At 35.3% G+C, this 27,590-nt stretch overlaps 4 protein-coding genes and 2 pseudogenes across 8 annotated transcripts; 4 read left to right on the top strand and 2 right to left on the bottom strand.

The window, feature by feature from the left end:
• Window positions 1-1,372: 1,372 nt before the first annotated feature.
• Window positions 1,373-2,510, top strand: LOC130511973 (uncharacterized; annotated as a pseudogene).
• A 1,187-nt stretch (window positions 2,511-3,697) lies between these two features.
• Window positions 3,698-4,473, top strand: LOC108853314 (uncharacterized; annotated as a pseudogene).
• Window positions 4,474-7,335: 2,862 nt separating this feature from the next.
• On the bottom strand, window positions 7,336-11,491 carry LOC130494230 (protein NLP2-like). Of its 4 annotated transcripts, XM_057006792.1 has the most exons (6): window positions 11,166-11,488; window positions 9,736-10,767; window positions 9,609-9,656; window positions 8,578-9,538; window positions 7,892-8,493; window positions 7,612-7,800 (listed from the first exon to the last, which is right to left on the bottom strand). In XM_057006792.1, the coding sequence occupies exons 2-6, from the start codon at window positions 10,615-10,617 to the stop codon at window positions 7,753-7,755; spliced, it is 2,541 nt and encodes an 846-aa protein (XP_056862772.1). In that variant the 5' UTR covers window positions 10,618-10,767; window positions 11,166-11,488; the 3' UTR covers window positions 7,612-7,752. The 4 variants fall into 4 exon arrangements, with proteins under 4 accessions (XP_056862770.1, XP_056862771.1, XP_056862772.1 ...); XM_057006790.1 differs by having other exon boundaries at window positions 7,336-8,493; window positions 11,166-11,487; XM_057006791.1 differs by having other exon boundaries at window positions 7,336-8,493; window positions 8,578-9,529; window positions 11,166-11,487.
• A 6,021-nt stretch (window positions 11,492-17,512) lies between these two features.
• LOC130511219 (zinc finger protein ZAT3-like) lies at window positions 17,513-18,553 on the bottom strand. The gene has a single exon (XM_057008106.1). The coding sequence runs from the start codon at window positions 18,455-18,457 to the stop codon at window positions 17,588-17,590; it is 870 nt and encodes a 289-aa protein (XP_056864086.1). The 5' UTR covers window positions 18,458-18,553; the 3' UTR covers window positions 17,513-17,587.
• A 783-nt stretch (window positions 18,554-19,336) lies between these two features.
• LOC130511759 (calcium-dependent protein kinase 5-like) lies at window positions 19,337-22,460 on the top strand. The gene is made up of 8 exons (XM_057009318.1): window positions 19,337-19,495; window positions 19,861-20,657; window positions 20,874-21,017; window positions 21,124-21,276; window positions 21,364-21,479; window positions 21,564-21,731; window positions 21,810-22,034; window positions 22,123-22,460. The coding sequence occupies exons 2-8, from the start codon at window positions 19,916-19,918 to the stop codon at window positions 22,231-22,233; spliced, it is 1,659 nt and encodes a 552-aa protein (XP_056865298.1). The 5' UTR covers window positions 19,337-19,495; window positions 19,861-19,915; the 3' UTR covers window positions 22,234-22,460.
• A 2,157-nt stretch (window positions 22,461-24,617) lies between these two features.
• Window positions 24,618-27,491, top strand: LOC108851510 (CMP-sialic acid transporter 4). 2 transcript variants are annotated; one of them, XM_018624949.2, is made up of 14 exons: window positions 24,618-24,775; window positions 24,860-24,920; window positions 25,001-25,112; window positions 25,208-25,287; window positions 25,535-25,610; window positions 25,719-25,819; window positions 26,017-26,088; window positions 26,222-26,270; window positions 26,374-26,415; window positions 26,558-26,679; window positions 26,824-26,883; window positions 26,963-27,011; window positions 27,091-27,185; window positions 27,277-27,491. In XM_018624949.2, exons 1-14 carry the CDS (start codon window positions 24,688-24,690, stop codon window positions 27,326-27,328), a joined length of 1,059 nt encoding a protein of 352 aa, XP_018480451.1. In that variant the 5' UTR covers window positions 24,618-24,687; the 3' UTR covers window positions 27,329-27,491. The 2 variants fall into 2 exon arrangements, with proteins under 2 accessions (XP_018480451.1, XP_018480450.1); XM_018624948.2 differs by having other exon boundaries at window positions 24,619-24,775; window positions 24,854-24,920.
• Window positions 27,492-27,590: the final 99 nt, after the last annotated feature.

Below are 27,590 nucleotides of genomic sequence, written 5' to 3'. Positions count from 1 at the left end.
TTTTAGAAATTTTAGATTTTTTTTGAACTTCCAACTTTTTAGAATTTTTTTGGAATTTTTCGAATTTTTTCTGCATTTTATTATTTTTTGTTATTTTTATTATTAAAAATAGAAAAACTGACATCTCATCACAAGATGAACATTACCGGTCACCTATTTGGCTTGGGGTTTGTTATGCTAAAAATGTCACTTTCAAGATTTAAAGTGCTAATAAAAAACCTTGAGTGTTTAAAATGCTAAAATACACTCTCAGGGTTTAAAATACGATTTCTCCCCTTTTAAAATCCATTCATATATATATATAAAAGACCTCAGGCATTTTATTATCATTAGCAATGTTTATGCATTGCACGAGTGGATCTTCTTTACTTTATTGGCTTTGTTTAAAGACAAATCCAGTAAGACTTGTCTCCTTGGAGTTGATGATACCAGCACTTAAGCCTGGGCATAATAGCCGAAATCCGAACCCGAATCCGGGTTTTAACCGATATCCGAAGAGTAACCCGAACTACCCAAACATATATAGCATACAGTATAAAAAAGATGACAAACTCCCACAAAATGTGAAGAAGACGAGTTTCAAACACAAGAACTCTGGCTCAACTCTGTCATACGAACCAATAGGCCACGTTAACTACATCGTTCATTTCTTTACGTCATTTTATTATAACTCAAACACAATGTATCTTAATTTTAGGTTTTTAATTATGTCTTTTATTTCGGTTATAACCCAACCGAATCGAAAAAATCCGAAACCGAATGATATATGATTACTTTTACGGGTTTTACGATGCAATATAAAATATATCCGAACCCGACCCGTACTAATAAATTTTTAGTATGTGACCTTTTAGCGTAAATCCAAAAACCCAAAAAACCCGAAAAACCCGACCCGAATTCGAACCGATACCCGAACGCCCATGCCTACCAGCACCATTCATGCATATATTAACTCTCAAAACCTCATGTCCAACCAATAAATATCAGCACATTACAGTTCATGACACAACTACAAGAGCTTTAAAAATACTTGAAAGAGATCAAATTCTGTTCTGTAGTGTAGATGGTAGACAAGATTTTCACCAACCTTCAAAAAGATTTATATAAGCTGAATGTATCCGCGAGTGGTGCTGTTACTATATGCATGAATTAGCAAGCTATGCTGGCTTTTGCATTACGATCTTTTTATAAAATACTAGTTCATGTGATCAAATCAGAATTCAAGATTTGAACTACCTAAAGATTCCTCATGACTGTCTTCGCTTAGTGTTGTATATATGTGTATTGACCAGGGAGCCAATCAAACAGAACAAACACCAAACCATTTTCATCATCTCAAAGCAGAGAAAGAAAACTCAAAGCAAGAAAAAAAATGGCTGTTTCTTTTCATGCTCGTTCTAACAGCGTCCCCACTTTACAACCACCACAAGCTGCTTATGTCGATGAGCAGTTGACAAGATTGAGATCTTCTGAGACAGTGTCTTCATCTTCCAGCTCTTCTATTTACCAAAGACTAAGACCATCTCCAATGGAACACTATTTCACCCTCTATATTTTACACAATAATAGAGTAACTCTATTATTGAGTTGAATTTGCTCCATGATTCACATTATAATAGAATTACTCTATTATAGAGTGAACCATTGGAGTAAATTCAACTTAGACCATCTCCAATGGAACACTATTTCACCCTTTATATTTTACACAATAATAGAGTAACTCTATTATTGAGTTGAATTTGCTCCAATGGTTCACATTATAATAGAATTACTCTATTATAGTGTGAAATATAGAGTGAATCATTGGAGTAAATTCAACTTAACAATAGAGTTATTCTATTATTGTGGTAAAATATAGAGAAGAAAATAGTGCATCATTGGAAATGCTCTAAGCAATCTTCAAGATTTATATGATTCTCTTGACAAGATGATTAGTCTATCTATCACCAACCAGGCTTTATCACAAGATCAGATTGAGAAGCTTATTGATGGATCTCTCATGATCTTGGATTTGTGCAAGGACGCCTTGTCATAGATGAAAGAAGGTCTCAAAGATATCCAATCTATTCTACGAAGAAAGCGTGGAGATCTAATCCGCAGAGGTCAAGAAATACTTAGCCACAAGAAAGTCTCTCAAGAAGTCATTCCAAAAAGTACTCAAGAATTTGAAAGTGGGACAAAACAAAGAGAGCACGGATAGAGATCATTGGTTGTGTTTGGAGAAACACAAGGCGTAACAGTTTCTCTGTTTGAATCTCTATTTAGTTTTCATGTCCGGATCAAAGGCTTGTGGAAAATGGTCACTGGTCTCGAAAATTATGTGCCAGAACCCAAGCTAGTTGTGAAGCTGAAGCAAATGATTCACAAGAGTGGATTCTGTGTTTCAATCTGAGAAGTCGTTGAATATGGAAGATGTGCAGATGTTAGAGTCGTGCATTCAAGATCTTGAAGATGGAATTGAGTCACTCTCAAAGTCAATGATCAAATACAGACTTCTTTACATCTTCTAGGTCATTGCGCCTACAAAATTTTGTACAGAGATGAAAATGTTTTAATATGCTTATAGACGAGAATCAGAAACAAACAAACCTTTTCTAGTCTTGTCTATCTTATAATTCTTACTTTTTTTTTGCCTGAAATTTTACTCATCAAATAACCTTCAAGAAACAAGTGGTAAATCAACTAAAAAGTATAGAAATAATTGGAAATGATGTCCTCTAATGAGTAAAACCCACCGATCACCAAGTGTGATCAAACCATAGGACTTGTTAGTTGTTACTTTCACCGCAAGAAACTGGACTTACTTGAATCTCCTTCTGGTTGTATCGTCTGTTTCTAAAGTGTTACTAATTAAGATATTATGCAGTTCTTGTTCTACAATAAAATCAAGAAAAACCTCTTTATATAACTGTCACTTGTCCTTTTCTTTGTTATATGTACTCTGTAGTGCTCTGTCTTTATTGCTACTCTGTTTTGCTCGGTTTAGTATTGTTACTCTGTTTCTCTTTTTGGTTCGTTAACTTTAACCCTAGTGTAAAAATATTTTCTGAATTAAGGACTTTGTCTGGCTTTAAAGTCCTAAAGCCTCCTTCTTTCTAGCTTCCCAATAAATAACCATAATAAGATAATTGAATCTGCACGAGGGACTCTGCATCTTATTGTCATTGTTTAAAGAAAAAATTCAGCATGGCTTATATTTAAACAGAACTATTCATGAATATATATAATTCCACTTCGTGCCATTACAATAATGAGCCTTTTAAAAGTTGAAGAAATCAAATCTTGCAAAGTAGGAGGCAGACAATATCTGCATTAACCAACGAAGATTTAAGATAACTAAGATGGTGCACATGATGACATGAATGCATCCACGAGGTGCGCTAATATCAAATATTCATATTAACCAATGAGACATGTCTTGCTGGTTTTGGCATTTTGCATGTACCTAAACCAATAAGATGTAGAACCGTTACCGCAACAACATAATTTAATAAGATAATCCATGTGTATAAATCTGAATCATATCTTTTTCGATTATTAATATTATTGCTGGATGCATTACAGAGATATTTCATAATCGTCGCTGTCACAGACCATGTCTTCCATCGCCAAGGTGTATATAAGTGTTGGCAAGATAGCCAACGTAGTCCAGAACAATACATCTTTCAGTTCTCTGAGCATTTTTCTTTAAATACAAATGGCAGTCTCCTTCCATGTTCGCTCTCACAGTTACCCTTCAAGACAACACCCTCAAGCCGCTCATGTCGATGAGCAAATTGACCAGGCTGAGATCTTCTGAGGCAGCTTCAAGCTCTTCTATTTGCCAAAGACTTAGCAACCTTCAAGATTTACATGATTCTCTTGAAAAGATGATTTGTCTATCTATCAACAACCAGGCTTTATCTCAGGAGCAAATTGAGAAGCTTCTTGATGGCTCCCTCAAGATCTTAGATCTGTGCAATATTGCCAAGGAAGATTTGTCGCAGATGAAAGAAGGTCTGATGGAGATCCAATCTATCCTGCGAAGAAAGCGTGGAGATCTATCCGCAGAGGTCAAAAAAATTTAGCCACAAGAAAGTCTCTCAAGAAATCATTTCAAAAAGTAGTCAAGAACTTGAAAATGGGACAAAACAAAAGAGCCAAGAGTCTTTGGATGTGTTCGGAGAAGCAAAAGCTGTAACAGTTGCTCTGTTTCAGTCTCTGTTTAACTTCATGTCCGGATCAAAGGCTTGTGCCAAATGGTCTTTGGTCTCAACACTGATGAACCAGAACAAAATTACATTTGAAGAAGAAGCAAATGAATTCACAGTGTGGATTTAGAGTTTCAGTCTGAGAAGTCATTGAAGATTGAGGATTTGCAGATACTAGAGTCATGTATTCAAGATCTTGAAGATGGACTTGAATCACTCTCTAAGTCCTTGATCAAATACAGAGTTTCAATTCTTAACATTCTTTAGGTCATTAAGCCTACAAATTTTTGCACAAAACGAAATGTGAATAGCTCTAAATGAGAATATACAGATTTACCCTATAACTTTGCTTTTATTATCATCCAATTCTTATAGTATTTTTGTTTGTCCATTAAAAACTTACAAGTTACAACATGTATTGCATTACAGACAAAGATATATTTTTCCTCCCTCTATGGTTACAACAATCACAGCAACAAGGTTAAACCGTTTTTTTCATCTTCTTAAAAAGGACATGACAAGAAAAGTCAAGTTTTATTGTATATGGTTGGTTGACATAATGAACTGATCCATTAATGACTAGAACCAGGATCTCAGACAAAATGCGCAAATACTAAGTGATATTGAACAAGGCAAAAGCAATGAACAAGACATACCGAACCATAGTCCGTACCAACAACCATCGACTTGAAGAGAGAGAGAGAGAGAGATAGATAGAAGAGAGAGAGAGAGAGAGAGAGAGAGAGAGAGAAACCTAGTTTCTATCATTTCTGATTATCTCCGCCGATGCTTATTCAAGAAAATCCCCTGAAACCAAAATTGAAGTTGGGGGAGAGAAGGTCGGTCGAGGGAGACTCTGCTTTGTAGATACTATGTTTTTGGAAGTTGACTTTTTATGAGAGGAGGGAGAGAAGGAGGGGGTAGGTAGGCGTAATCTGGATTTCCCAAGCAAGAGCTCTTCACTGCAAGGTAGATGATGCGCTCTCCAAGTTGTTTCAGCAGCTTGTACCAAGGAGTGAACTCGCCATTCTCAGGCGCACGACGACGATGAAACCTTGTAACAGGAACAATACTCCCATAACCATGGCGGCTGCCAAGTCCCTGTGATATCAAACAGAATGGCAATTGTTTATAATCAATCAATCAATCAATCTGTCCAAAGTTAAAATGAGGAAATCAAGCAATTAAATACGGCAATCAGTCTGTCAAGTTAAAATGAGGAAATCAATCAAGTAAGTATGGAAACCACATTCGTATCACGAATCAAACAAGTAACTTTCAATCAATCTGTCCAAAGTTAAAATGAGGAAATCAAGCAATTAAACGGCAATCAGTCTGTCAAGTTAAAATGAGGAAATCAATCAAGTGAGTATGGAAACTATTTTCGGAAGTCAATCATGGTTCATGAGTAGTCCAAATTTTGTGCAATCCAGAGTTGAAGAGAGATAAAGGAAAATGAAAGGTAAATAAATATTTCAAGTCTTTATCATGATATATAACTCAAAGAATGGTGAATGCTCTTGAGAAGACTATTTTCATCAATCAATGTTGATAACTAATAAATGCAATGGAGATTAATGATGAATAGCTTTTTGAATTGGAATGCATAATGGTTGATTTAGAATGTTGAATTATGTCACTTGTTAAATTTTTCTAACTAAAAAATTAATGTAAAATGATGATTTAAAATCAGAATCATCGTTTTGTCATTTATCTTTTTATTTTTACTTGTCAAAAATTACTTATTTTAACTAATAGTATTTGAAATGACTCAATTTTATTGTTTTTATAATTCAATGTTATTTATTTCTATCCAATAATGTTTTTTAACATTTACAAGTAAATCAATGTTTCATTTGTCTTTTTTTTTAAAATTTATTTTCAATAACATATGCTACCACTTATACAGTAGAAAAGTTGTCAATCTTATTTTGACAAAATGATAACTTTTAATTTGATAACAACCTTACCATATAAATTTACAGTTTTTTCACTTAATTTTACCACAAATTACATCAAATTAAAATTTATCTTTCAAGTCGATTTTAGTTTATACATCGAGTAACTAATTGTCCAAGAATATATATGCAATATAAGATGTTTTCACATTTTAGATAAAATTTAAATGTAATAAAACCACCCACATCAAAACAAAAAAAAATCGCATCATCAAGAAAACATGACAATTTTAGAAGGTAAAGCAAATATTGAGAGAGACGTAAATAAATGATTCATTTAGATCTTTAGATGGGCTTTTTGCAAACAAGTTAGACATTTTAAAGAAATGAAACTGGTAAAATCTATTATAAAAAGAGAGATCTCACCGGGAGAAAAACAAAGAAATGCTTGAATACTTTTTTTTAGTTTTGTTTGGCTACAAATTGCATGCAACGTTTATCGACGACAATCTCATTGTAGGTGATGCATATATACTTTTTAGCGACCTCTCAAGACAAGATTCCAAGAACAAACCATCAAAATAAGACGCATATCATAAAGACAACAAGCATGGCACAAGACGCATATCATAAAAATTCGAACTTTTAATGAGGAAACTGGCCTTAAGAATACTTATCAAAAAAAAAAACTGGCCTTAAGAATCTCTACCAGGAACAACCTCGTGCTTGAGCCCTGCATACTCGCCTTCAGCTCTCTCTCTCTCTGATTACAACGATGTCAACCAGGCAAGTTAAAGCAGTTGACTAGAGAAGCAAAGAGGTCAAGCTCCTTCCTCAGCTGCACGTTTAGTGAGCTCACACCCCCACCTACAAGGATTCTTGAGCCCACCTTTCAAGCAAAACTTGTTTCCATTTCTTCCTAAAAATCGATGAAATTGTATTTTATGGCCGCACATTTGCATGCTGTTGTCTCTTGTCTTTGAAGGTAAGGTGGTAGTGATAGGTTCCAGAGAAATAACTTTTCTTGTATCTTTTGTCTGGAGGCTTGCTTTTCCTTGAAAGATTAAAGGATCTGAGGAGAGATCAAAGATGAGAACTTGGAGGACCAGTAGGCACTAGATAATGGTAGTTTTTGTTCTGTCTTTTTCTTGCTTCTCAAGAAAAGAAAAGAGGGAAACTGCACGAATGTTTTCATGTGTAGATATAGAAAGCATTTCAATAGAACATACTAGCGTAGACCTTAGTAGAATCCAGAACATAAAATAAAATACAAATAAGCATGTTTTCCTGGTATGCAATATCGCCCTTACTATACAAAAAAACATGCTAAAGCCGATGCAGAAAACCAGTCTTGAGTAGTCCACTACTACTGCTTGCAAAATAGTATTGTATTGTTCCAAGGCACTGAAAGTGTGTATACAAACGATGTCCTAAGTCTATAAATTTGTGAGTAATATTTTGTTTCTAACACACTGTTAAATTAGTAGAAGATTCTCCTTGTCCTTTCAGGTAGCGACCTTTCCATATGGCTTATAACGAAGGACCAGTACTACCAAAAGAGCCTCTCAGCTTGAGTTGAGAAGCTTCATGAACGCTGATCTTGATAGTGCGGCTCTGTGATGATCTATAAATGTCGATACACTCCTCGAGATCCGCTTCACACGTCAGAAGAACCCACTCCTTGTCATCATCCAGGTACTTAAGATCAAAGGCTGCAATATTATTATTATCTATGTTAAAACGCCTAGCGATCTCTAGCCGCAACTCTCTGAAGCCCCATGTTGGGAGCAAAGTAAACCTTACGTTGGCCTCACCGAACGTGGCTTTCACTTTAAATCCGCCTCCAGCTTTCAAGCTTCTGCTACGACTCTCTGGTAAACTCTTGAAAAGAGGATGCTCGCTGATTGTTTTGTGGCTTAGTGTTCTTGAGAGAGGCTTTGATTCCTCCATGTTCACTGTGTGAAGTTTTACCTCGCTACGAGCTCTCTTCAAGATTTCACCAGCATTTTCAGCCATCAGAGTAGTGGTTAAAGTATTATTAGCAGTATTGGTGCTTTGATTAGCTTCAGTTGAGCAGCATGTGCTTGAACCAGAGCTGTGGCTACAAGAAGATGATGGTGGTGACCTTGAAGCAACTCCCTGAGCTGAAAGACCCTTTTCGGTTTGAGCATTCAAGTGTCTTGACTGGTCATTGTTCTTGAAGGAAGTTCCAGATACATTCTGGGAGCTCAACTCTGGGAAACTTGTGTAGAATGAATCTAGTTGGATAGAGCCTTGAACACCTTGAACAGAGTCGATAACAAGTTGGAGTTTCTTTAAAGAGTGTCCCACTTTCTTGATCTTCCTGGAAGGCCATCTTGTTATCCCATGTTGCCTACATATTCTTTTCAATGTAGTTGGACAAACTAAAACAACATAAGAATGAATTTAATCACTATCTGAGAAATTTATGAAATATAAATAATTAAAATAACAGGAAGTTTTCTTACCACCAATGTTCTTGGCTGCATCTTTGAGGCTTCCTGCAAAGTACTGTCTAAGAACTTCTAAACCAATCGTCTTTTCTGTTTTTGTTCTTCTCTTTTCACCTGGTCTTCTACTTCCTAACAACGGTTGTCCTTGTCCCACACCAAAGGAAGATGCATCAAAGCTACTGTGGCCACGGCTAATCTGATTCTTGTTGTCCCAGCCAGATGTCAGCATGAACTCTTCTTTGGGCTCTTCTTTCTGATACTCCCATGAAAGGGACACGCCTTTACCCTTCTCGTTAGCCTTTATCATGTGGGAGATCCATGAGGAATCTTCCTGAGAGATCTCTTCCAAAGGCAAAGGTTCCAGAGGCAAAGGGTTCTCTGAGAAAAGCAGTTCCTCTTTAACGGGAAACACCACTTCCAGCTCTAGCTCTTTATCAATGACAAGATTCAAGCTCCTGAAATCATTCTGCAGTGTCACAGACAGTGACTTGAGCGTTTCTTGTTGCGCTTCTGTGTCAAGACAACTTTTGGGAAAGAAAAACTCCAACACAAACTCAACAGAACCATTGAATTTGTTTTTCAAAGGGACAGCCAAAGCGGCATGTAGACCAGAGATCTTAGCGTGGTGCGCAAGAGAGTAATTGGTCTTGCTAAAAGTGGTAACTTCAGGGACAAAGAACAGTTTGGTCGCTTTAAATGCTTTTCCCACAATGCCTTCCCCTTGAAGCAAATGGTGTTCAGAGCATGCCACTTGGAAATGATAACTCTGTTGGTCCAGAACAAAGCAAGCAGAATCCACGGTTGAAACACACTCAGAGAAGTTCTCATCTGAATGTCTGGATCCACCTCTGCCTTGCCTAGCACACGGTGCCCATGTTAAAGCCAGAGGCAGATCATATGATCTGCAGACTGATGTCAAAAAGACTGATACCTCAGGTAATGCTGCATAATAGAATTGATCATAGACCTGCAGAAACTGTAAATGACACTTAGCAAAGTCATTGTTATCAAATTGATTTGGTTTTAGAGAACATTTTTTGACACACCTCACTGCTTGGAGATTTCAAGTTTTCTGAACTTCTTAGATTAACAGCCTACAGAAATACAGCAACCTCTTTAGGCTAACACAAATACACAAACAAAACTTGTGATCCAAAGGGGCAGAGAGAAAACCTCTAGAGCTTTACAGATATTCTCAAGTTCTGGCTTGTAATTCATCTTTTGAGTTGTTCTGACAATCTCAACAACACCTAGACAAATCCCACTACCTCTTTCAAACACAGGAAGAGCTAATGATCCACGAACATCACATCTCTGAGCTTCTTTGATGCGTGGATACTCTTCACTTCTGAAGAACCGCACATCAGGTGTCCACTCAGGTAACTTCCCAAGGAACACACGGCCAGGGAGACCTACAGACTCCTTGGAATCCTCATCAGCCAGGAAGTTGTATTCCACTGAGGCATCTCTGTATCTTTTAAGACTCAAGTGTTTTGGGTTGAAGGAATGTGGCTGCTCCAAAGTGGTGAGGAAGTTCTTGCCTTCTTGTTGGATTGGCACCCATATCTGTATAAGGGAGTCTTTATCCTGCACCGCCTCGTTAAGACCCTTGATAGCTTGTACTAGTCTATCTTTCACTGATGAAGAAGGGCCTTGTCTTGTTCTTGGAGCTATCCACCATCTTTTACCTCTCTCAGTTTCTTCAAGGAGAAACTTCTCTGCTTGTGTAGAAATCATAGCTGCAGAGTGGTCAGAAGGTACTTGGTTCATTGGTTGACTGGTGAGATCTTCGATCTTGAGAGAACCTGGTGTTGTTGAAGGAAACTTTCTCCCTGTCTCTACCTTAGAGATATGGTCATAAAGGAAAGAGTTGTTGTTGTCATTCATGTTGGTATAAGTTGTCTGCTTCAAGCTCTTACCATCTGTTGCCTCAAGCCAACATCCATCAAAGAAGAGTTCGTCCATGAAGTCCATATTCGTAGCCGTCTCAGAGAATGCACCAAAGCTAGAGTTAGGTAAGAAACCGCCATGTCCACCACCACTACCACCTTCCATATAAGAATCCTTTTTGTAACTCAATCTTGCATCCACCAGAAGCCTAACAAAACTATCAGATTTTGAAGGACTATTTCTTTATGAACTGGTGAGAACAAGTGTCTTTGAGGTCTCCTTATGGTTCCTTTCCTTGGTGACTGTAGAAACTATCTGCAATAAAATGTTGCAGAAACATGATCAAAACCTCAACAAAGAATAAGAGAAGAGAGGAGCAAAACTCAGTATTTGTCAACTGTAAGATGAAAGGTGCATTTCTACATGCTTATAATAGAGTCTAGGAAAGGTTATGAAAGCATAGGGAGGCTATAAATATATAAAAGCTAGAGAGAGTTGACTTGAAAAACATTGTACTCCAATAACACCAATGGACATGGAAACTCCAAGAGGGGCAATTATTGAGACTTTTTAAAAGCAAATTTACAGAAATTTCCAGCAGAAAATAAATGCAACACAAAAGAAGAAGATGAAGAAAAAAAGAATGAGATTCATAAATTACGAACCTGATGCTCTATGACATCAGTTTCCAAAGAACAAAATAGATTACTTACTTTTATCAAGATTCATTGAGCAAGTTGATAGAATTTTCAAGAAATTAATAAAGAGAATAATTGACTGTGTTTCAAAAAAAAGAGAGAATGATTGACTTTGGGTTTCAGAAACACTCAGAAGAAGTAAATAAGCTGACAGAAAACAAAAGATTTTGCTCTGTTTTCAGTTAGAAAGAGGTTTGTTTGGTCTTTTTTTATTGGTACACAGGTACATAACTGATAGAGAGATTCTGAGGAAAAAAAACAAAAAAAAACTGTGAAAAAAGTCTTTTGCTCAAGTAGATGATCTATTATCATCACCACTTCTTTCTGGACACAAGTAGGTGATGAAGGGTAATGCTACTCTATTTTAATCTCCACCATGTGGGCGTGCAGAATCTTTCCCCAAGAACAAAGTGGACCCGTCTTATACCAGCCAATAAGATCTATCTACTGTTCTTAGATTTACACACTTAAATTTAAAAAGAAAAAAACCCACCTGCAGTTAAAAAGAAGAAATAAAGATCTTTTGTTTTTCTGTTTTCTTCTGCAAAAGGATGATAATAGAGGAAAGGAAGTTGATGTTGAGGTATTTAAAGAGCTGAGATGTTTGTTCTCTCTTAATTATGTAGCTGGTGATCTCTTGTCTTAATATATCGTATTAGTTAGATATAAATATTTATGATTACGTAAGCAAGTATGTACTTTGCTCTGTTTCGTTGGTTAAACTTTGATATGTATAAATGAAAAAGGAAGAAAGATTCTTGCAGTACAACGTCTGTCATGTTGAACAGGTTACATTAATTATTTGACCTTCAAGATTCTTTCTTTAAACTTCTCATTAAAACAATAATCCTTTTGTGACCTCAGCCCTAGTTTTAAAGTTTTTTATTTGTTTGTTAATAGTTTGAAGTTTTCTTAAAATGCCACTTTGCATAAACAATGGTTAAATCTCTCTGAATGTCATTTATATAGATACACAAAGATTTATTGAAGGATGCCGACTAAAATAATTATCCAATAGTGATCATTCTCTTCTTCTATAAGATTGAATTTTGTATTGCTTTCAGTACAAAAAGGTTAAACAAAGTTATTTATATTCATTGAATTTGTAAGCTTTAGTGCTTTCTGAAAAATATTTCAGTATTCATGGAAGAAGATAATGAAATAGTTTTTCGAGTTATACAATTATTCGTTGACTAGCTGATTGAATTGTATTCAGTAATAAAAGTTCACACTGGTTAATTATTGACTAACCTCTTTTTAATTTTTTTTAAATACGTACTTTTCCTCTTTCATGATAACCATAAAGTGTAATAATTTATGAATTACTAGAGTTATTGAAGTTCTTAGAAAATATTACGCATTTTTACATGAAATAAAATGACTATACGAGACGTGCAAAATTTATAATGAATATACAGATACAGATTCATGAAAGAACACAATATGAAAATACCAAAATATTACAGTTGAAGTGAAAAAATTTACCGGGTCAGTTAAACCACATAATTGCCTCCTTATGTTAGAAGTGAAATCTGAAATGCATTTGTCGAAACGAAAGAGAAAGCATTTGTTTCATTGCAAAATAATGAAATTTGTCCTCACTTTTGTTCATTACCAGAACATAGGAGCTAACTCTAATTAGTGTGATAGTGTGACCAAGAAATACTTCATATGTTTCATAATAAATATTGTTTAATTTTTTTACATACAGATTAAGAAAATTACTAAATTTTCTGTTTTATCTTTATTTAATATATTATTTTGTTATATAATAAGCTGAAAATAAGGATAAAAATTAGAAAATCGTTTAATTTATACATTGAAAACATAAAACAACGTTTATAATAAAACAAATTTTAAAGGTTAGAATGACACTTAATATTAAACAAAGTGAGTATTTGTCTAAAACAAAAGTGTGACCAAGAAATCATTAGAAATATTGGGTATTTAGTTAGTAGAGAAATTGGGCATAATAACCAAAAAAAGTTATAATTCACTAAATAACAAAAATTTCACCGCCTTTCATACTTTCTCTTCCTATTTTTTCTACTCTCACTCCCAAAATTTAGTTTCTTTTTCTTTTTTGTTATTTGACAAATAAGTCCTAATTAGTAATCAACACACAAAATTTTAAATATGAATAAAAACCATTTTTAATCATTTGAAAACAAGATAACTTCTCTGAAAAGATGGTTTTTAATCTCTATGCAACTTGTGATAACAAATCAATCTCTATTCTGAATATATTTTAATTGTTTTTTCTAACACACACCTGAATATTTTAATTATAAATCGTACGTTATAATTAAAATATGATATGATTTTTTTTAGTCCTTTGTTTTCAAAATTTTACATTTTCATTTCTAATGCGTGATATCTAGATTAGTTGCAGAAATTTTGTAAATCAACAAATATAGGTATACGCTTTGGGTTACGCATACGTTCTCCCCCGAGTTCAAGATGTACTTTGAGAAGTTCAAGATAAGGAAAGTAAATCGACCCAAGGCCAACTATACGGCAAATCCATCATCCAATCCGGTCTTATACACATGTTCTTCTCAATTTATTAATTTGAAAATCATACATTGGAGAATGATGAGTGTGTATTATTATAAAATAATCTCCAAAGGGCCAGGTTTTGGGAGTGGAGAAAGATGGGTTAAGAGCTAAGCCCTTTGCTCCAAAAAGTCAGTATCAAATGACTCTCAGTGATCAGAGGAGCCATGGTCCCTTCCTCATCGTCTGATCCCCGACTCGCCGCATCCAAAACCTGACTTAATAAAATGGTCACTAACTGGAGTCTATTACTATAATCTCCATCAGTTTCTTTACTTCTAAATACATAGTCAGATGGAATCCTTGTCTTTATAGTCAGTGCCGGTTTAGATAGGGGACAAGCGGTGCGACCGCTCCGGATCCAATTCGTTGTATATATTTTTATATTAAAAATAAAAAAGGATCTAATTTTTTTTATGAAAGTATTTTTATTTTATCACAGGTTTTTTTTTTGTATACTTCTGATATTTAAAAAAAACACAAATATCTATCAGATTTTTCAAAGAAAGATATTAGTTAGGAAAAAAAAATTGCCCCAAGACCCATGATACCATTAAGCGGGCCCTGTTTATAGTAACTTTTAAGTTCTCTCGTGGTGTTCAGAAAAAAAAAAAGAAAAAGTTCTCTCTTATGTACATTCAAATTAATTGACTAATTATAAGAAATATATTGTCGTGCACGAAACATCTCTCTAATTTTATCTATAAAACAAAATAGCACCAAAATATCTTACTGGAATTATTTGTCCGAATCCGGCAGGCCCTACACATGTCGCTTTTCTGGAAACACTGGTTTCACTCCTTAATTACATGATTTTTCCTTATTAGTTAAGACTTTGATGAAAGACTTCCATATTACAACAGAAAAATCAAAATACCATCTGAACTCCATGTAACTCTGTATACATGTGTGTGTGTTAGGATAAATTAGCTAGTGTGGCTGAATCTTTTAAGGAAAATGTTAACTAGTACTGATTGTTTTAAAGATAATAATTTAACATGAATAAATTATATTTTTTGAAGTTAATCCCACGAAAATGGAAGATGATGTCACGCCTTTTAATGGTTTTTTAAATGAAAACCAATTGATTAAATATTACTTTCTTGTTTCCATCCCTTGTGGGCTTGTGCCTTCACACTAGCTAGAAGTTGAAGAGAACTGTTCTATAATAACGATTTGCTATTTCTTAGTATTCTTTAAAAATGGTTTGGTTAGGTGTAAAGTCAAGACTAAAATATAAGCTTTCTCTCTCAAGAATTCAATATGATTTGATTAGTCTAGTTAATTATGGTTCAATATATGCATATTAAAAGTTATATATGGTTATCTTTAATAAGTCCCAGTGACGTGCTTCCCACATAATCAAATCTAGTTATATACACAGTACACTAAAATACATATATACCTAACCATATATGTGTTGTATATATACTTGTACTGACATGTTTCTAATATCACCTTGGTTACCTTTTTTTCATTTCGGATCGGGATGTATTAATTAGTAAGTTACGATTTAAAATAAAACAACATCGTATTGCAGAATCAGCAAACATAAGCAATCAGTGATCGTCAAATTCATTTTAAAATATATTTTTTTGGATATCTTTCTGACATTTTCTTATGACTTCAACCTGATAAATGTTTATAAATCATGTTGCAAAGTCAGCAAGCATCAGCATAATGTTTATAAACAAGTCTTCTATATACTTTAATCAGTAAGCAAGATTATGTATATTGTGGGTAGGCCTGGGCACGGATCGGATATCCGGGTTTTTGAAGGTATTTGTGATTTGCTTCGAATGTTACGGATATCTAATTTTCCGATTTGCTTTGATTCGGAAAAATACGGATATTCGGAAAAACGGATATCCGGAAAATAAATAGATATTTGCGGATATTTGCGGATACTTACGGATATCTCATTTGTTTTGATTAATACAAATAATCTTAAAAATTTGATACAAATTTTTTTTGGAAAATATTTTTTTTTGCATGATATAAAGGATAAAAATTAAAAGATACAATGAATCTACATATTTTGTAAAATTTTAAACTTAATTAACAATTATAATAACACAAAACTGAAGAAAAAAATTATAATTGTCATAAATGTTTTTTTTCCTTTTATGTAATATTTTTATATAAGTAATAATATGAATAGAATCTGTCAAATCATATGTTAGAATAATAATTTTATACAATTAAAATTTTAAATATAATCAAAATATACATGTATTTATATATTGACGGATCGGATCGGATATTCGCTTCCCAAAATTTTAGTATTTGTGATTTGCTTCGATATTAACGGATATTGAATTTTAGTATTTGCTTTGCTTCGAAAGCTTACGGATATTCGGAATTTTCGGATCGAATAGTAACGGATAACGAATCGAATCAAATTTCACGGATAAAATGCCCACCCCTAATTGTGGGATATCTCAAATAATATCTTTTGAATACTTGAACAAAAAAAATTGTATATAGTTAAAGTCAAATGGTGGGAAGTTCCAACTACCGAAGTCACTGCTATACATTCATGCATGTCAAATTATTCAATACTAAATAAATATACTAATTGGATATATTTAGCCGAGTTCGTCTGTTTAAACTAACTTTGAGCATGTGGGGAAAAAAAACTTTAGTTGAGCATACTTCAACATTTTTCTGATGCAAAAAACGTGTGAGGAGATAAATCGGTCAACTTCATCATACGTAAGCCTTCGTATCTATATTTATAAACATACATATATATGTATCAAATATGTGCGTGAACACTCGCGTGTGATTTACACAACTAATAAGCAGAATAAACAAGAGCAATGAAAAATTTCGTTTCATTTTGATAAATTGCATTCTACATATATTTTAATATACTTTTAATAGAAAATCTTAGAAGAAGATTCTTCTTGTTGTTTTTGATGCATTTATATACTAACAGACATCGCTGTAAACGATATCTATTGTTATAAAAAAAAAAGAATAAGTAGTTGAATATTTCGCTAAGGTTGTGTGTCGCACTAGTTGGCTAATGTTTGAAGGACAACTGATTATATGATTGTTTAATAAATTAGAGAAGATTAATTGAAAAAAACTGTCTCGGATTAGGGTTCGTGCATGTTGTAAGTAGTTCTGCGTGCTTACCTATAATGCATCTGAATCTTCAGAATATTAATATAGCTTTTTTAAGATTCAATCTTAATTATATAATGTTAACGCTAGCTGGTTATCTTGGATTAGATATAAGACTAAGATTCTTTAGCGAAATAAGATCTAAATCTAATCGATGTACTGTAGAATGAGATCGTGGTGAGTTTAAAACAGGGCAAATAACGAAACTTGGCAAGAATAGTACGAAAAAAATATCTCTTGTAAAATTAATTGGTTCTAAAAGGTTGGTTTAATTTTATCAAAACGGCTAAATGTGCTCTGAAAGAACTCTTTGTTACTATTGGTCAATACATTTGAGAGTTTCTTTTACAGCTTAGGATTTCTCCATATAAGTTTAATGATATTTACAAAAATATACCAAATATAAAGACTGTCAGTGTATTAGTTCTTTTTTTTTATTTGTTCTTATTTCTCGTTCTACTTTATTTTTTTTCTGTTGTAACTTTTCCTGTATATTGTAGATATGGGTTTCCAAAAGAGTACACTGAAAACCAAAAATAAAGAATATTGCACATTTCATTATTATTTATTTTTTGCTAAGATAATGAAAGTTTGATACAATCACTTGTATCCAGTTTAAACACATGTCATTATTAAGCAACACACCAACATCCTAGCGACATACATTACCCAGATCATTATATCACAACATTATCCTAGATATATTAGAAGCCAACGTCTAATTTATAACTATAATTATATTTTACTAATTAAAGTCCTAACCTAAGATCTAATGAACACCCTGGTGTGTCCGAAGTAGAAAGATCATGTGTTGTTGCAGGAACATTCAGATCGAACGCACCACAGACCATAGTCTCCTCTTGTTTCTCCCAGTGACATCTCATGTGGCCTCCTAAAGCCTGACCACTAGAGAACACTCTGAAACATACATTACACTTATGCTGCCCCAAATACGTAACGATCTTACCCTGGTGATCTTGATCACTAGGAGTAGTAGTAGTAGTAACCGTCATATGATCATCGGCCACGTTCGTTATAGCGAAGCATCCTTTAACGTTCTTGTGACTAGCTCTGTGTCCTCCTAAAGCCTGATGTGATCCAAACACTTTCTTGCAACCCCCACACTCGAACCGTTCACCACAACTTGATGATGATGGTGTGGAATTAGCCAGCATTAAGAGATAAGAAGCGACTTCATGATCTTCCTCGGTCATAAGGGATACCCATTTTGGTGATCTCTGGTTCTGGTTTGAAAATGAAGCCGGGGTAGGGCCACGGTGGTTAGGAGGAGGATTGATGCCACGCCATTGACGCTCGGGGTGACATCTCATGTGACCAAAAAGAGCTTTCCATGACCAAAACCTTTTGCCACATTCGGTACATGGACGTGTGATTTTGGGGGCATTAGGGTCTGGCTTTCTAGGGTATTTTGGTTTTGGTTTTGGTGAAGAACTAGAGGGTAGCGCAACGGTTTTGCGTTTCTTTCTAGGGCTCTGATTGTAACTTGGAGATAAAGCAAGCTGGAGATTTGGATTAGGATAGATAGGGATGATTGCGTTAGAAGTAGGGGTAAGTGGAGTGTGAAAACTGGGATCAGAATCAGAATTATTGGTGGCCATTGCGATGGGAGAAAAGAGAAGAAAAAAAAAGGATAAAGGTTAGAGAAAGAGTTGCTTAAGTAAAAGGAGACGGTTACGTGGGGAGGAAGTTATGGAGGGACAGGGAGACAGTTAACTTCAGTTGAGGAACAGAGCGGTTTCCTTTGTAAGGAAAAGACTTATCCTTGTTTCCGCAGTTTCCCTGCTTTTTATTATTGGGCCAATTTCATGGGCCTTATCATCCAAAGTTGTCCGTCAGTATAATTTTACGAATTAAAATTTGGTTTGATTAGCTGGTTTGGTTTGGTTAACTCAGTTCTCTCCGGTTGTGTTTGGTTTTTCTAGTTTAGTGATTAATGAGTCTAAAAACATTATTTTCTAAATATTATTAATCTAGGATTACTACATAGGTTGCATGGTTAAACACAAAAAGGTTAACATATCTTCTCCTTTCCCAAAATAGATATGATGGTTCAAGTAACTAAGAAGCAGCAGATGTCACGTTCATAGTCAACGCACATGTATTATGTATACATACCTCTCTTAAACCCATTGACTTGAACCGGCGTCGTCTGGATAAATCAAAACTTCTTGACTTGGACTCAGTGTGTTGACCATAAGTAAAGACTTAACTTTGTCAATGATCATCAACTTATAATCCGAATATTCAAAGACTTGTCAAAAAAAAGAACGTGAGAGGAAACCGCTATAGAGGGTCAAAGAAAAGGAGCTGTTGAGCACTCTCTAAGAACTTTCATTCCCACAATCGTTGCCGTCGAATAAACAAAACACATTCTCATCCAACGAATCTAATTGTCCGACCAGTCTCTCACCAAACATTAAACTCAAAAAAAAAAAAATATTTTCTATTTACAGAGATTCGAATAAATCTTGTTTATACTATATAGTATTAAAACTGGGAGCAGCTTTCCTTTGGTGGAAATAAACATTAAATATTGTAGCTTTCCTCTTCTTGTGACTATCTTTTGAGTCTCTCAAAGTTCTCTTTTTAAATCAAGATTCATTCTTCTCTGCGTCACCACCGTTCTCTAATTACTGGTAAGTAGTATGTAACTAGATCCTCTCTTTTTGCTTTTATTTCATTCCTCTGTTTCTGATTCCTTTGTTAGTAAAAAAAAAAACTCAGATTTGACTATTTAGTAGCTCCTGTGGTTTCTCCTTTTGACTCTTTAATGGTTGATCTGATTGTTGGTTTCTTTCGAGTGTTAAAGTTCGTTTCTTTACTCTATGACAAGCTTCTTGGATTTGGTCTGATGAGTTTTTTTTCTGTCTGAACTGTTAGTTGGATAAAGTAACATAAAAGTGAAAGTTGATGATGTACTTTAAAATGCTTGATCTGATGATTTTTCTTCTTTAAAGTTTGTTTTCTAAGAAGGGTTTTTGATTTGTGTTTCTCTTTTTAGTTTGAACAGTTAGTTTGGATGAAGAAGAGAGAGAGTGAAAGTTAGTATTTGTTTCATGGGCAATTCATGCCGTGGATCTTTCAAGGACAAAATCTTCCAGAGCAATACCAGTAGTAATAGTAAGCTTGAAGACAACTCCAAAACCTCTACCAACATCTCTTCAAACCGCTCTAGTTCTTCCACCAACAACTCAGAGATCTCCTCTCCCAACAAGAACAACAGCAAAAACTCACCTCTTGTGATTCCTTTAAAAGAACCGACCATGAGGCGTAGCATGGACAACCAAGCTTACTACGTCCTCGGTCACAAAACACCGAACATTCGTGATCTCTACACTCTCAGCCGCAAGCTAGGACAAGGCCAGTTCGGGACAACGTACCTCTGCACAGAACTCGCCACGGGGGTTGACTACGCTTGCAAGTCGATCTCCAAGAGGAAGCTGATCTCTAGAGAAGACGTTGAGGATGTCAGGAGGGAGATTCAGATCATGCACCACTTAGCTGGTCACGGTAACATCGTGACGATCAAAGGAGCTTACGAGGACTCTCTGTACGTCCACATTGTGATGGAGCTTTGCGCGGGAGGTGAGCTGTTTGATAGGATTATTCAGAGAGGGCATTACAGCGAGAGGAAAGCTGCTGAGCTGACCAAGATCATTGTTGGAGTTGTTGAAGCGTGTCACTCTCTTGGTGTTATGCATAGAGACCTGAAGCCTGAGAACTTCTTGTTGGTTAATAAGGATGATGACTTCTCCCTCAAGGCTATTGACTTTGGTCTCTCTGTCTTTTTCAAACCAGGTAAACTATCCTAATCTTCTTAATTAATGTTTGCTTAAAATAAGTGTTCTAAAAATCGGTCTAGGCGGTAAATCGTTTCTAAATAAACGATTTAAAAAAAAAAATCGGTCTAGATGCCCGCCTAATCAATAATCTCCTATAAAACGCCTAGTTACCGCCTACGTATTTTGTTGAATATTGATTTGATTGGTTTTGATGTTCTTGTGTGTGTTTCAGGTCAAATATTCACTGATGTTGTTGGGAGTCCATATTACGTTGCTCCTGAGGTTTTGCTCAAACGTTATGGACCTGAGGCTGATGTATGGACTGCTGGTGTTATACTTTATATATTGCTGAGTGGGGTCCCACCGTTTTGGGCAGGTAAGTGTGTTGTTCATGTAAAGCCCTGTTTGGTTAGCCCTTTAGAAAGTCTTGAGTCACCTGAGATCGATGTGTGTTTTGTTTTGTCTTTGTTTGTGGAAAACAGAAACTCAGCAAGGGATATTTGATGCTGTGTTGAAAGGATACATTGACTTTGATTCAGACCCTTGGCCTGTGATATCAGACAGTGCCAAAGACTTGATCCGGAGAATGGTATCCTCCAAGCCTGCAGAACGCTTGACTGCTCATGAAGTCTTGCGTATGTATCCACTTAACTTAAAAGATGGTTACTTATAGCAAACATGCATTGGACTTATATGTTCTGTTTCTCCTTCTTTTTTTGCAGGTCATCCATGGATCTGCGAGAACGGTGTTGCACCAGATAGACCACTTGATCCGGCTGTTCTGTCTAGAATCAAGCAGTTCTCTGCAATGAATAAACTAAAGAAGATGGCTTTGAAGGTGAGTGTGTGTTTGTTGCATAGACCCTATTATCCTGCATGGTATCTGCATCACTTCTCTTGACATTGTTTGTGTTGTCATCAGGTGATAGCTGAGAGTCTCTCTGAAGAAGAGATTGCTGGCTTAAGAGAAATGTTTCAGGCGATGGATACTGATAACAGCGGTGCAATCACCTTTGATGAACTCAAAGCTGGTCTGAGGAAATATGGATCGACTCTGAAAGACACAGAGATCCATGACCTTATGGAAGCGGTACAAATCTTAAATCTTATTTGAAAAGTAGTTTGTTATTGTCTGTTATAACATGGAGTACTTTCTTGTAAATGACAGGCTGATGTGGACAACAGTGGGACAATAGATTACAGCGAGTTCATTGCAGCGACGATACATCTCAACAAACTGGAACGTGAAGAACATCTTGTAGCTGCGTTTAGGTACTTTGACAAAGACGGAAGTGGTTACATAACGATAGACGAGCTGCAACAAGCGTGTGTTGACCATAGTATGACTGATGTTTTCCTTGAAGACATCATCAAAGAAGTTGATCAAAACAATGTAAAAAGCTTTATTATCTCATATTGACTCTGTTTCACATTCCTCTCTAAGACTAATAATGTAAAAGTTTTTTTTGTGATGTAAACAGGATGGACAGATTGATTATGGTGAGTTTGTGGAGATGATGCAAAAGGGAAACGCTGGGGTTGGAAGAAGGACGATGAGAAACAGTCTGAACATTAGCATGAGAGACGCTTAGAGATTGTTGCTTTTTCCCTGGTGGTTTGTGATTTCATGGGGTCAACAAGCTCAATGCTCACCACATAGAAGTAGCCTTTGGAGGTTTTTTCTTTATTGTTTGTTATGGCCATTGTTGAAGTTAGTGAGCTTTGTCTAATCTTCTTCCTTTGTTCAATGTTTTACTAAAACGAAAAAATTGTCATCAATGTTTTGTGTGTTTTCTAAGCATTTTTTTTACTTTGAAAATCTCTGTTTCTTTCTAGAGGATTATGACCTTTCATCCATCTCAGACTACACAACTCGATTTAATTAAAAATATATATAATAAGTGTGTGTAAATACTAAATATCAATGGCCTTTGATGAGCTAGCAAGTCTCAATCATGTAATCAAAGCTGCTTTTCTAAGTTTATTCTCAAATAAAACGAAAAAACTCAAGGCTGTTCGAAACCAATCATACATAGGCAACTAGTCTGTAATTTGGAACATTATTAAACCAAAACCCCATTTTATATGTTATACAAACATATTCACATGCTTTGTAACGCCGCAACCTTTAACATAATTTTTAGTTGATCAATTTAATGGTTGGTAATCAGCACATGCTTAACTAAACCAAATTTTAAACCGACCATTTGTTACTCGAGTCAGATTTTAGTAAACATCGTCGTATAACCATAAGATCGATAAATAGTTTAAAACATTACAATAAATAACAAAACGCCACCGACGATTGCATCCACACCGACAAATGTTATGTCGGCTACAGGCCACACCCCCACACATGACAAATCTCAGTTATACCATATTACCATGCATGCAAATTTGCAATCGAAGTTTCGTTAAAACTTGTGTCGGTCAGGGTTTGATACGTTGTTAAGAGTTTTATTCGTAATAAAACTTATTGAAACTAGTTTCTTTGTTAACGGTGGCCAAAAGATTGGCGCGTATAAATAACTGAAACAGAATAACATGATTTCTATATAAATTTCATGGTTATTAAATACAAAAATATAACACAAATCACATGAATCCTTTGACAGGAAAAAAAAATATAACTATAGCAACAAAATACAACACAAAAACGCACATCCCCTTATGGTTGACTATAATCCAATTAATTGATAAGAAGTAGAGAGGCCATGAGATTGGGGATCTGAGATCGGAGTTTGAAGAAGACGTGCATTATTATACTATTTCCTCTGTTTTGTGAACCGACTGATCTAGTTTCTTGGAAAGGATCCATTCCCACCAGGTTCTTGCTTGTTCTCCAATCTCCTTTGGTTTGTTTGAGAGATTGAGTGAGAGTGAAGAAAGGCTACGTCGGATGATACCAGGCTTATTATCATCGGTGGTGGAGGAAGTGGAACGACGCTGAGAAACGGGAAGAGAAACTTGTTTGCGAATCTGGAGAGTTTCCATCATTGCTTTTTTTTAGGGAGAAAAGAGAGGTTTGAGAGAAAAGTGGTGTGATGAATAGCTAGCTCCTTCAGCCTCTCTAACACAGACTTGTGTTTTTATTTCGCATTTTTTTCTCTCTGTCTCTCTGTGTGGGGTCCATTTACTTTTATGTCCAGCAAATTACAACCACAGTGTGTTGTCTGAAGAGGCCCATCATAGAGTGGACTAGGGCCCATTAATTATAAAGCCCAACCAAAAGTATCTATACTATTAAAGTACAAGCACATTTGGATTTTTACTCTGTTTACCCCTATTAAATAGGCTTTCTTTTGTATTCATTAATGACATTTTGGACATTCTGCATTGATTTCTTTTTTAATTGTTTTTGGTTTGTCATTAACCACTGGTTTCCTAATTTAATTTTGGTATGTGATTATTCCGTGTTTGATACTGCATCATTTTAATATTTTTCCAACCGGACATGTTTGAAACTGCATCTTTTTTTCTCAAACTATTTAATGGTTTGGTTTTAAACCGCTTTTTCCTAAATATAATCCCAACTATCTAACAAAAATTATTTATAAAAAATAAAAATTGTTTATTGGTTTAACCAGTGGTTCAACCGGTAACCGGATTTCGATTTTAGTAGTTTTTATTGGATTTTTAATTATTTTTTTTCAAACCCGAACTGAATTTATCTTTGATCAACCGGTAATCCGTTCAACCGCAGGTCTCAGTCGAATTTCAAAACACCGATCAAAACTATAAAACTGTTATATTGATTTATATTTAAAATATCTAATTCAAAATTAAAAACCTAAAAATACATGTATAATATAGTTTTACCGAACATAAATCTGGATATAAAATACATATATGAGACGGATTATATAAATACATATACAAGACGGATTATATAAATGTGATTATATAAAATTTTCACCAAACATAAATCCGCGCTTTAAAAGCGCGGGTCAAAATCTAGTTACGCGCTTAATTATCATTGTTATCACATTTAATTGAGAGCTCGAGTGTGGTCGGAGCAGAGAGATCTGAGAGAGCTGGGGGGAACAATGGAGTACCGTAAAATCAAAGACGAAGATGATGATCACGACGACGTCGCTTCTGATCTCGAGAGTTTGAAAGGCAAATCTCACGCCGGTAATTTTCCTTCTTTTTCAGTCTCTGTTTCTATTGGTGTTGCTCTGCTCTCATTGGTGGCTGCTTTGATATTGGTAGTTGCAGCTTCGAGTAACATTGCTCTGGTTGGTGCTGGATCGAACGAAAGGACGAATTGGAAACGAAAGTGAGTTCCTTTTATTTGATTTTTCTTGGGCAGAAAAAAGTCTCCTCTTTTTTTTTTAAAGTGTATTGGTGTTGAGGCAGGGGTGTAGTGACATGTGCACTGACCATCCTCACGAGCTCACAAGCTATACTCATCGTTTGGTCTAAACGAGCTGGCAAGTATGAGTACAGTGTTACCACCGCCAACTTCTTGGTTAGTAACTTAATCATTCAATGTATTGTTGTATGGTACAAAGCGACCAACTTTGTGCTGAAATAGTGTAAATGTTTTAATGCTTTGGACGTTAGGTTGAGACTCTCAAGTGTGCGTTATCTCTTCTTGCGTTGACAAGAATATGGAAGAACGAAGGTGTTACCGACGACAATAGGTAAAATCAATCGTATTCTCTTCTGCCTGCTGCTCTATTTGTTTCTAAAAGGTTTCCCCCACTAGCATCATAGTTTAGTTAGTTCCCTCCTTTAAGCCTCAGAGTTTCTATATCTGTCCCTTGATAAAAAAGGGCTTTGGTTGGTTAGACTCACGTATTATCTTCTGCCTGTGGAGGACTCTGACCCTACATTATTACTCATTGGGATTTAGCCTTGCTGATACCTAAATCTTGTCTCTGAATTTAGGTTAAGCACAACATATGACGAAGTTAAAGTCTTTCCCATCCCTGCTGCTTTGTATCTTTTCAAGAATCTCTTACAGGTTGGAGCTCTTTTGCCTCCTTAGGTCGTCAATGTTTGTAGCATCATGTAACTAAGTTTTTAACTACTTATGGTGGTGTAACTTTCTTTTTTTTTATTTATGTGGCAGTACTATATATTTGCATACGTTGACGCCCCAGGCTATCAGATATTGAAGAACTTGAACATCATAAGTACTGGTGTCTTGTACAGGATTATACTCAAGAGAAAGTAAGTAGGTTGCTTGCTTATTCATCCACATGGCTTATAGTTAGTTGTTCTGGATATCCATTAGTTTTTTTTTTTTGTTTATATATTTTCCCTCCTCAACTCTTTCTATTCTTGTTTAAACACCCAAGTTAGTTTTAATTTCAAGTGTGAACAGACTCCTCTGTTTATTCAGTTTGCTAACTTTCTTTCTCTAACAGGTTGAGCGAGATTCAGTGGGCGGGATTCATTCTATTGTGCTGTGGATGCACCACTGCCCAGTTAAATTCAAAGTAAATTCGCCTTAACACTTTTATTAAATGCTATCGACATAAGTTTCATTGATTCTTTCATTATGATGCATGGTGTTAGTCTCTCTACTCATGTTTTCACTACTTAGTCTCATACTGAATGTTACTTCTGCAGTTCTGATCGTGTACTTCAGACATCTCTTCCCGGCTGGACTATGGCTATTGTAAGTTGTTGTACCCACCATAGCATGCTAAGACCTACTTAGAGTTGTGAATCCTCTTCCAATTCCACATCAGTTCATATGATCAGTTTGTCGTTGTTTATAGGTTATGGCTCTTTTAAGTGGTTTCGCCGGAGTGTACACAGAGGTGAGCTTATTAGGACTTTTCACTTAAAAATTACTCAAAGCTAGCCCTGATTTTTTTTTTCTCTTTTGTTTAGCACTCGGTCAAAATATGATCAGTCCATTACATAACTTTGATTTTTTTTTTTTGATTTCCATTTTGGCAGGCTATAATAAAAAAGAGGCCATCAAGGAATATTAATGTACAGAACTTCTGGCTATATGTCTTCGGGATGGCTTTCAATGCTGTTGCCATAGTGATCCAAGATTTCGATGCCGTTGCAAACAAGTAAACTCCAAAACTCATCTCCTTATTTGTGTCCACATTCAGTAACCATTTCACTCAAGAAAGTGTCACTTATTTATAGTGTTTGGTGTCAGAGAGCTCATTATTATCTGGCTGAACTATTATGCTGTTATGTTACATCTGCAGGGGATTCTTCCATGGTTACTCATTTATCACCGTACTCATGATTCTTAACCATGCTCTCAGGTAAAAGCCGCTTTTGAGGCCACATTCTTCTCTTTAGTGAACACATTATTAAAACATTATTCTCCTGTTTGTTTTGCAGTGGTATTGCTGTGTCGATGGTGATGAAATATGCAGACAATATTGTAAAGGTAATAATAAACTAAGTAGTAGTCACTTTTGAAACATGGGGTTTGGTTAACCATTATCAATATATATATATGTATGTAGGTTTATTCAACATCAGTGGCAATGCTTCTCACCGCAGTTGTTTCTGTATTCCTATTCAATTTTCATCTTTCCTTAGCTTTCTTCCTTGGTTCAACGTAAGTGTACTTAACCGCATCTTTGCCTCTGCCAATACAAAATCCATTCTCACATAAGAGCTGATGTTTACTGTGTTTACACTTTTGCCAGGGTCGTCTCTGTTTCAGTATATTTGCATTCAGCTGGGAAGCTACGACTATAGGCAAAGTATCTCTAATACTTGAGCTGCTAAAAGAAAAGTCTTACCATTATTCTAGCACAGACAGATAAAGCTTTTTTTTGACAGTTGTGATATTGTATTCATGTAACAGAGATAAGGTAAATTCTCATTCAATAGAATCAATACTATAGCACTCTTATGGAAATCAGGCGTACCTAAAAGATATTGGTGAAGATTTTTTTAATTATTAAAAAATACATTAATAGAAGAAAATATACTCTTGTCTGTTTCAAATGATCTCTAT

This window comes from Raphanus sativus, chromosome 4, assembly GCF_000801105.2.
Source record: "Raphanus sativus cultivar WK10039 chromosome 4, ASM80110v3, whole genome shotgun sequence".
Classification (NCBI taxonomy): domain Eukaryota; kingdom Viridiplantae; phylum Streptophyta; class Magnoliopsida; order Brassicales; family Brassicaceae; genus Raphanus; species Raphanus sativus.
The sequence above is the reverse complement of the archived record's forward strand: the minus strand, read 5'-3'. Positions and strand labels throughout refer to the sequence as shown.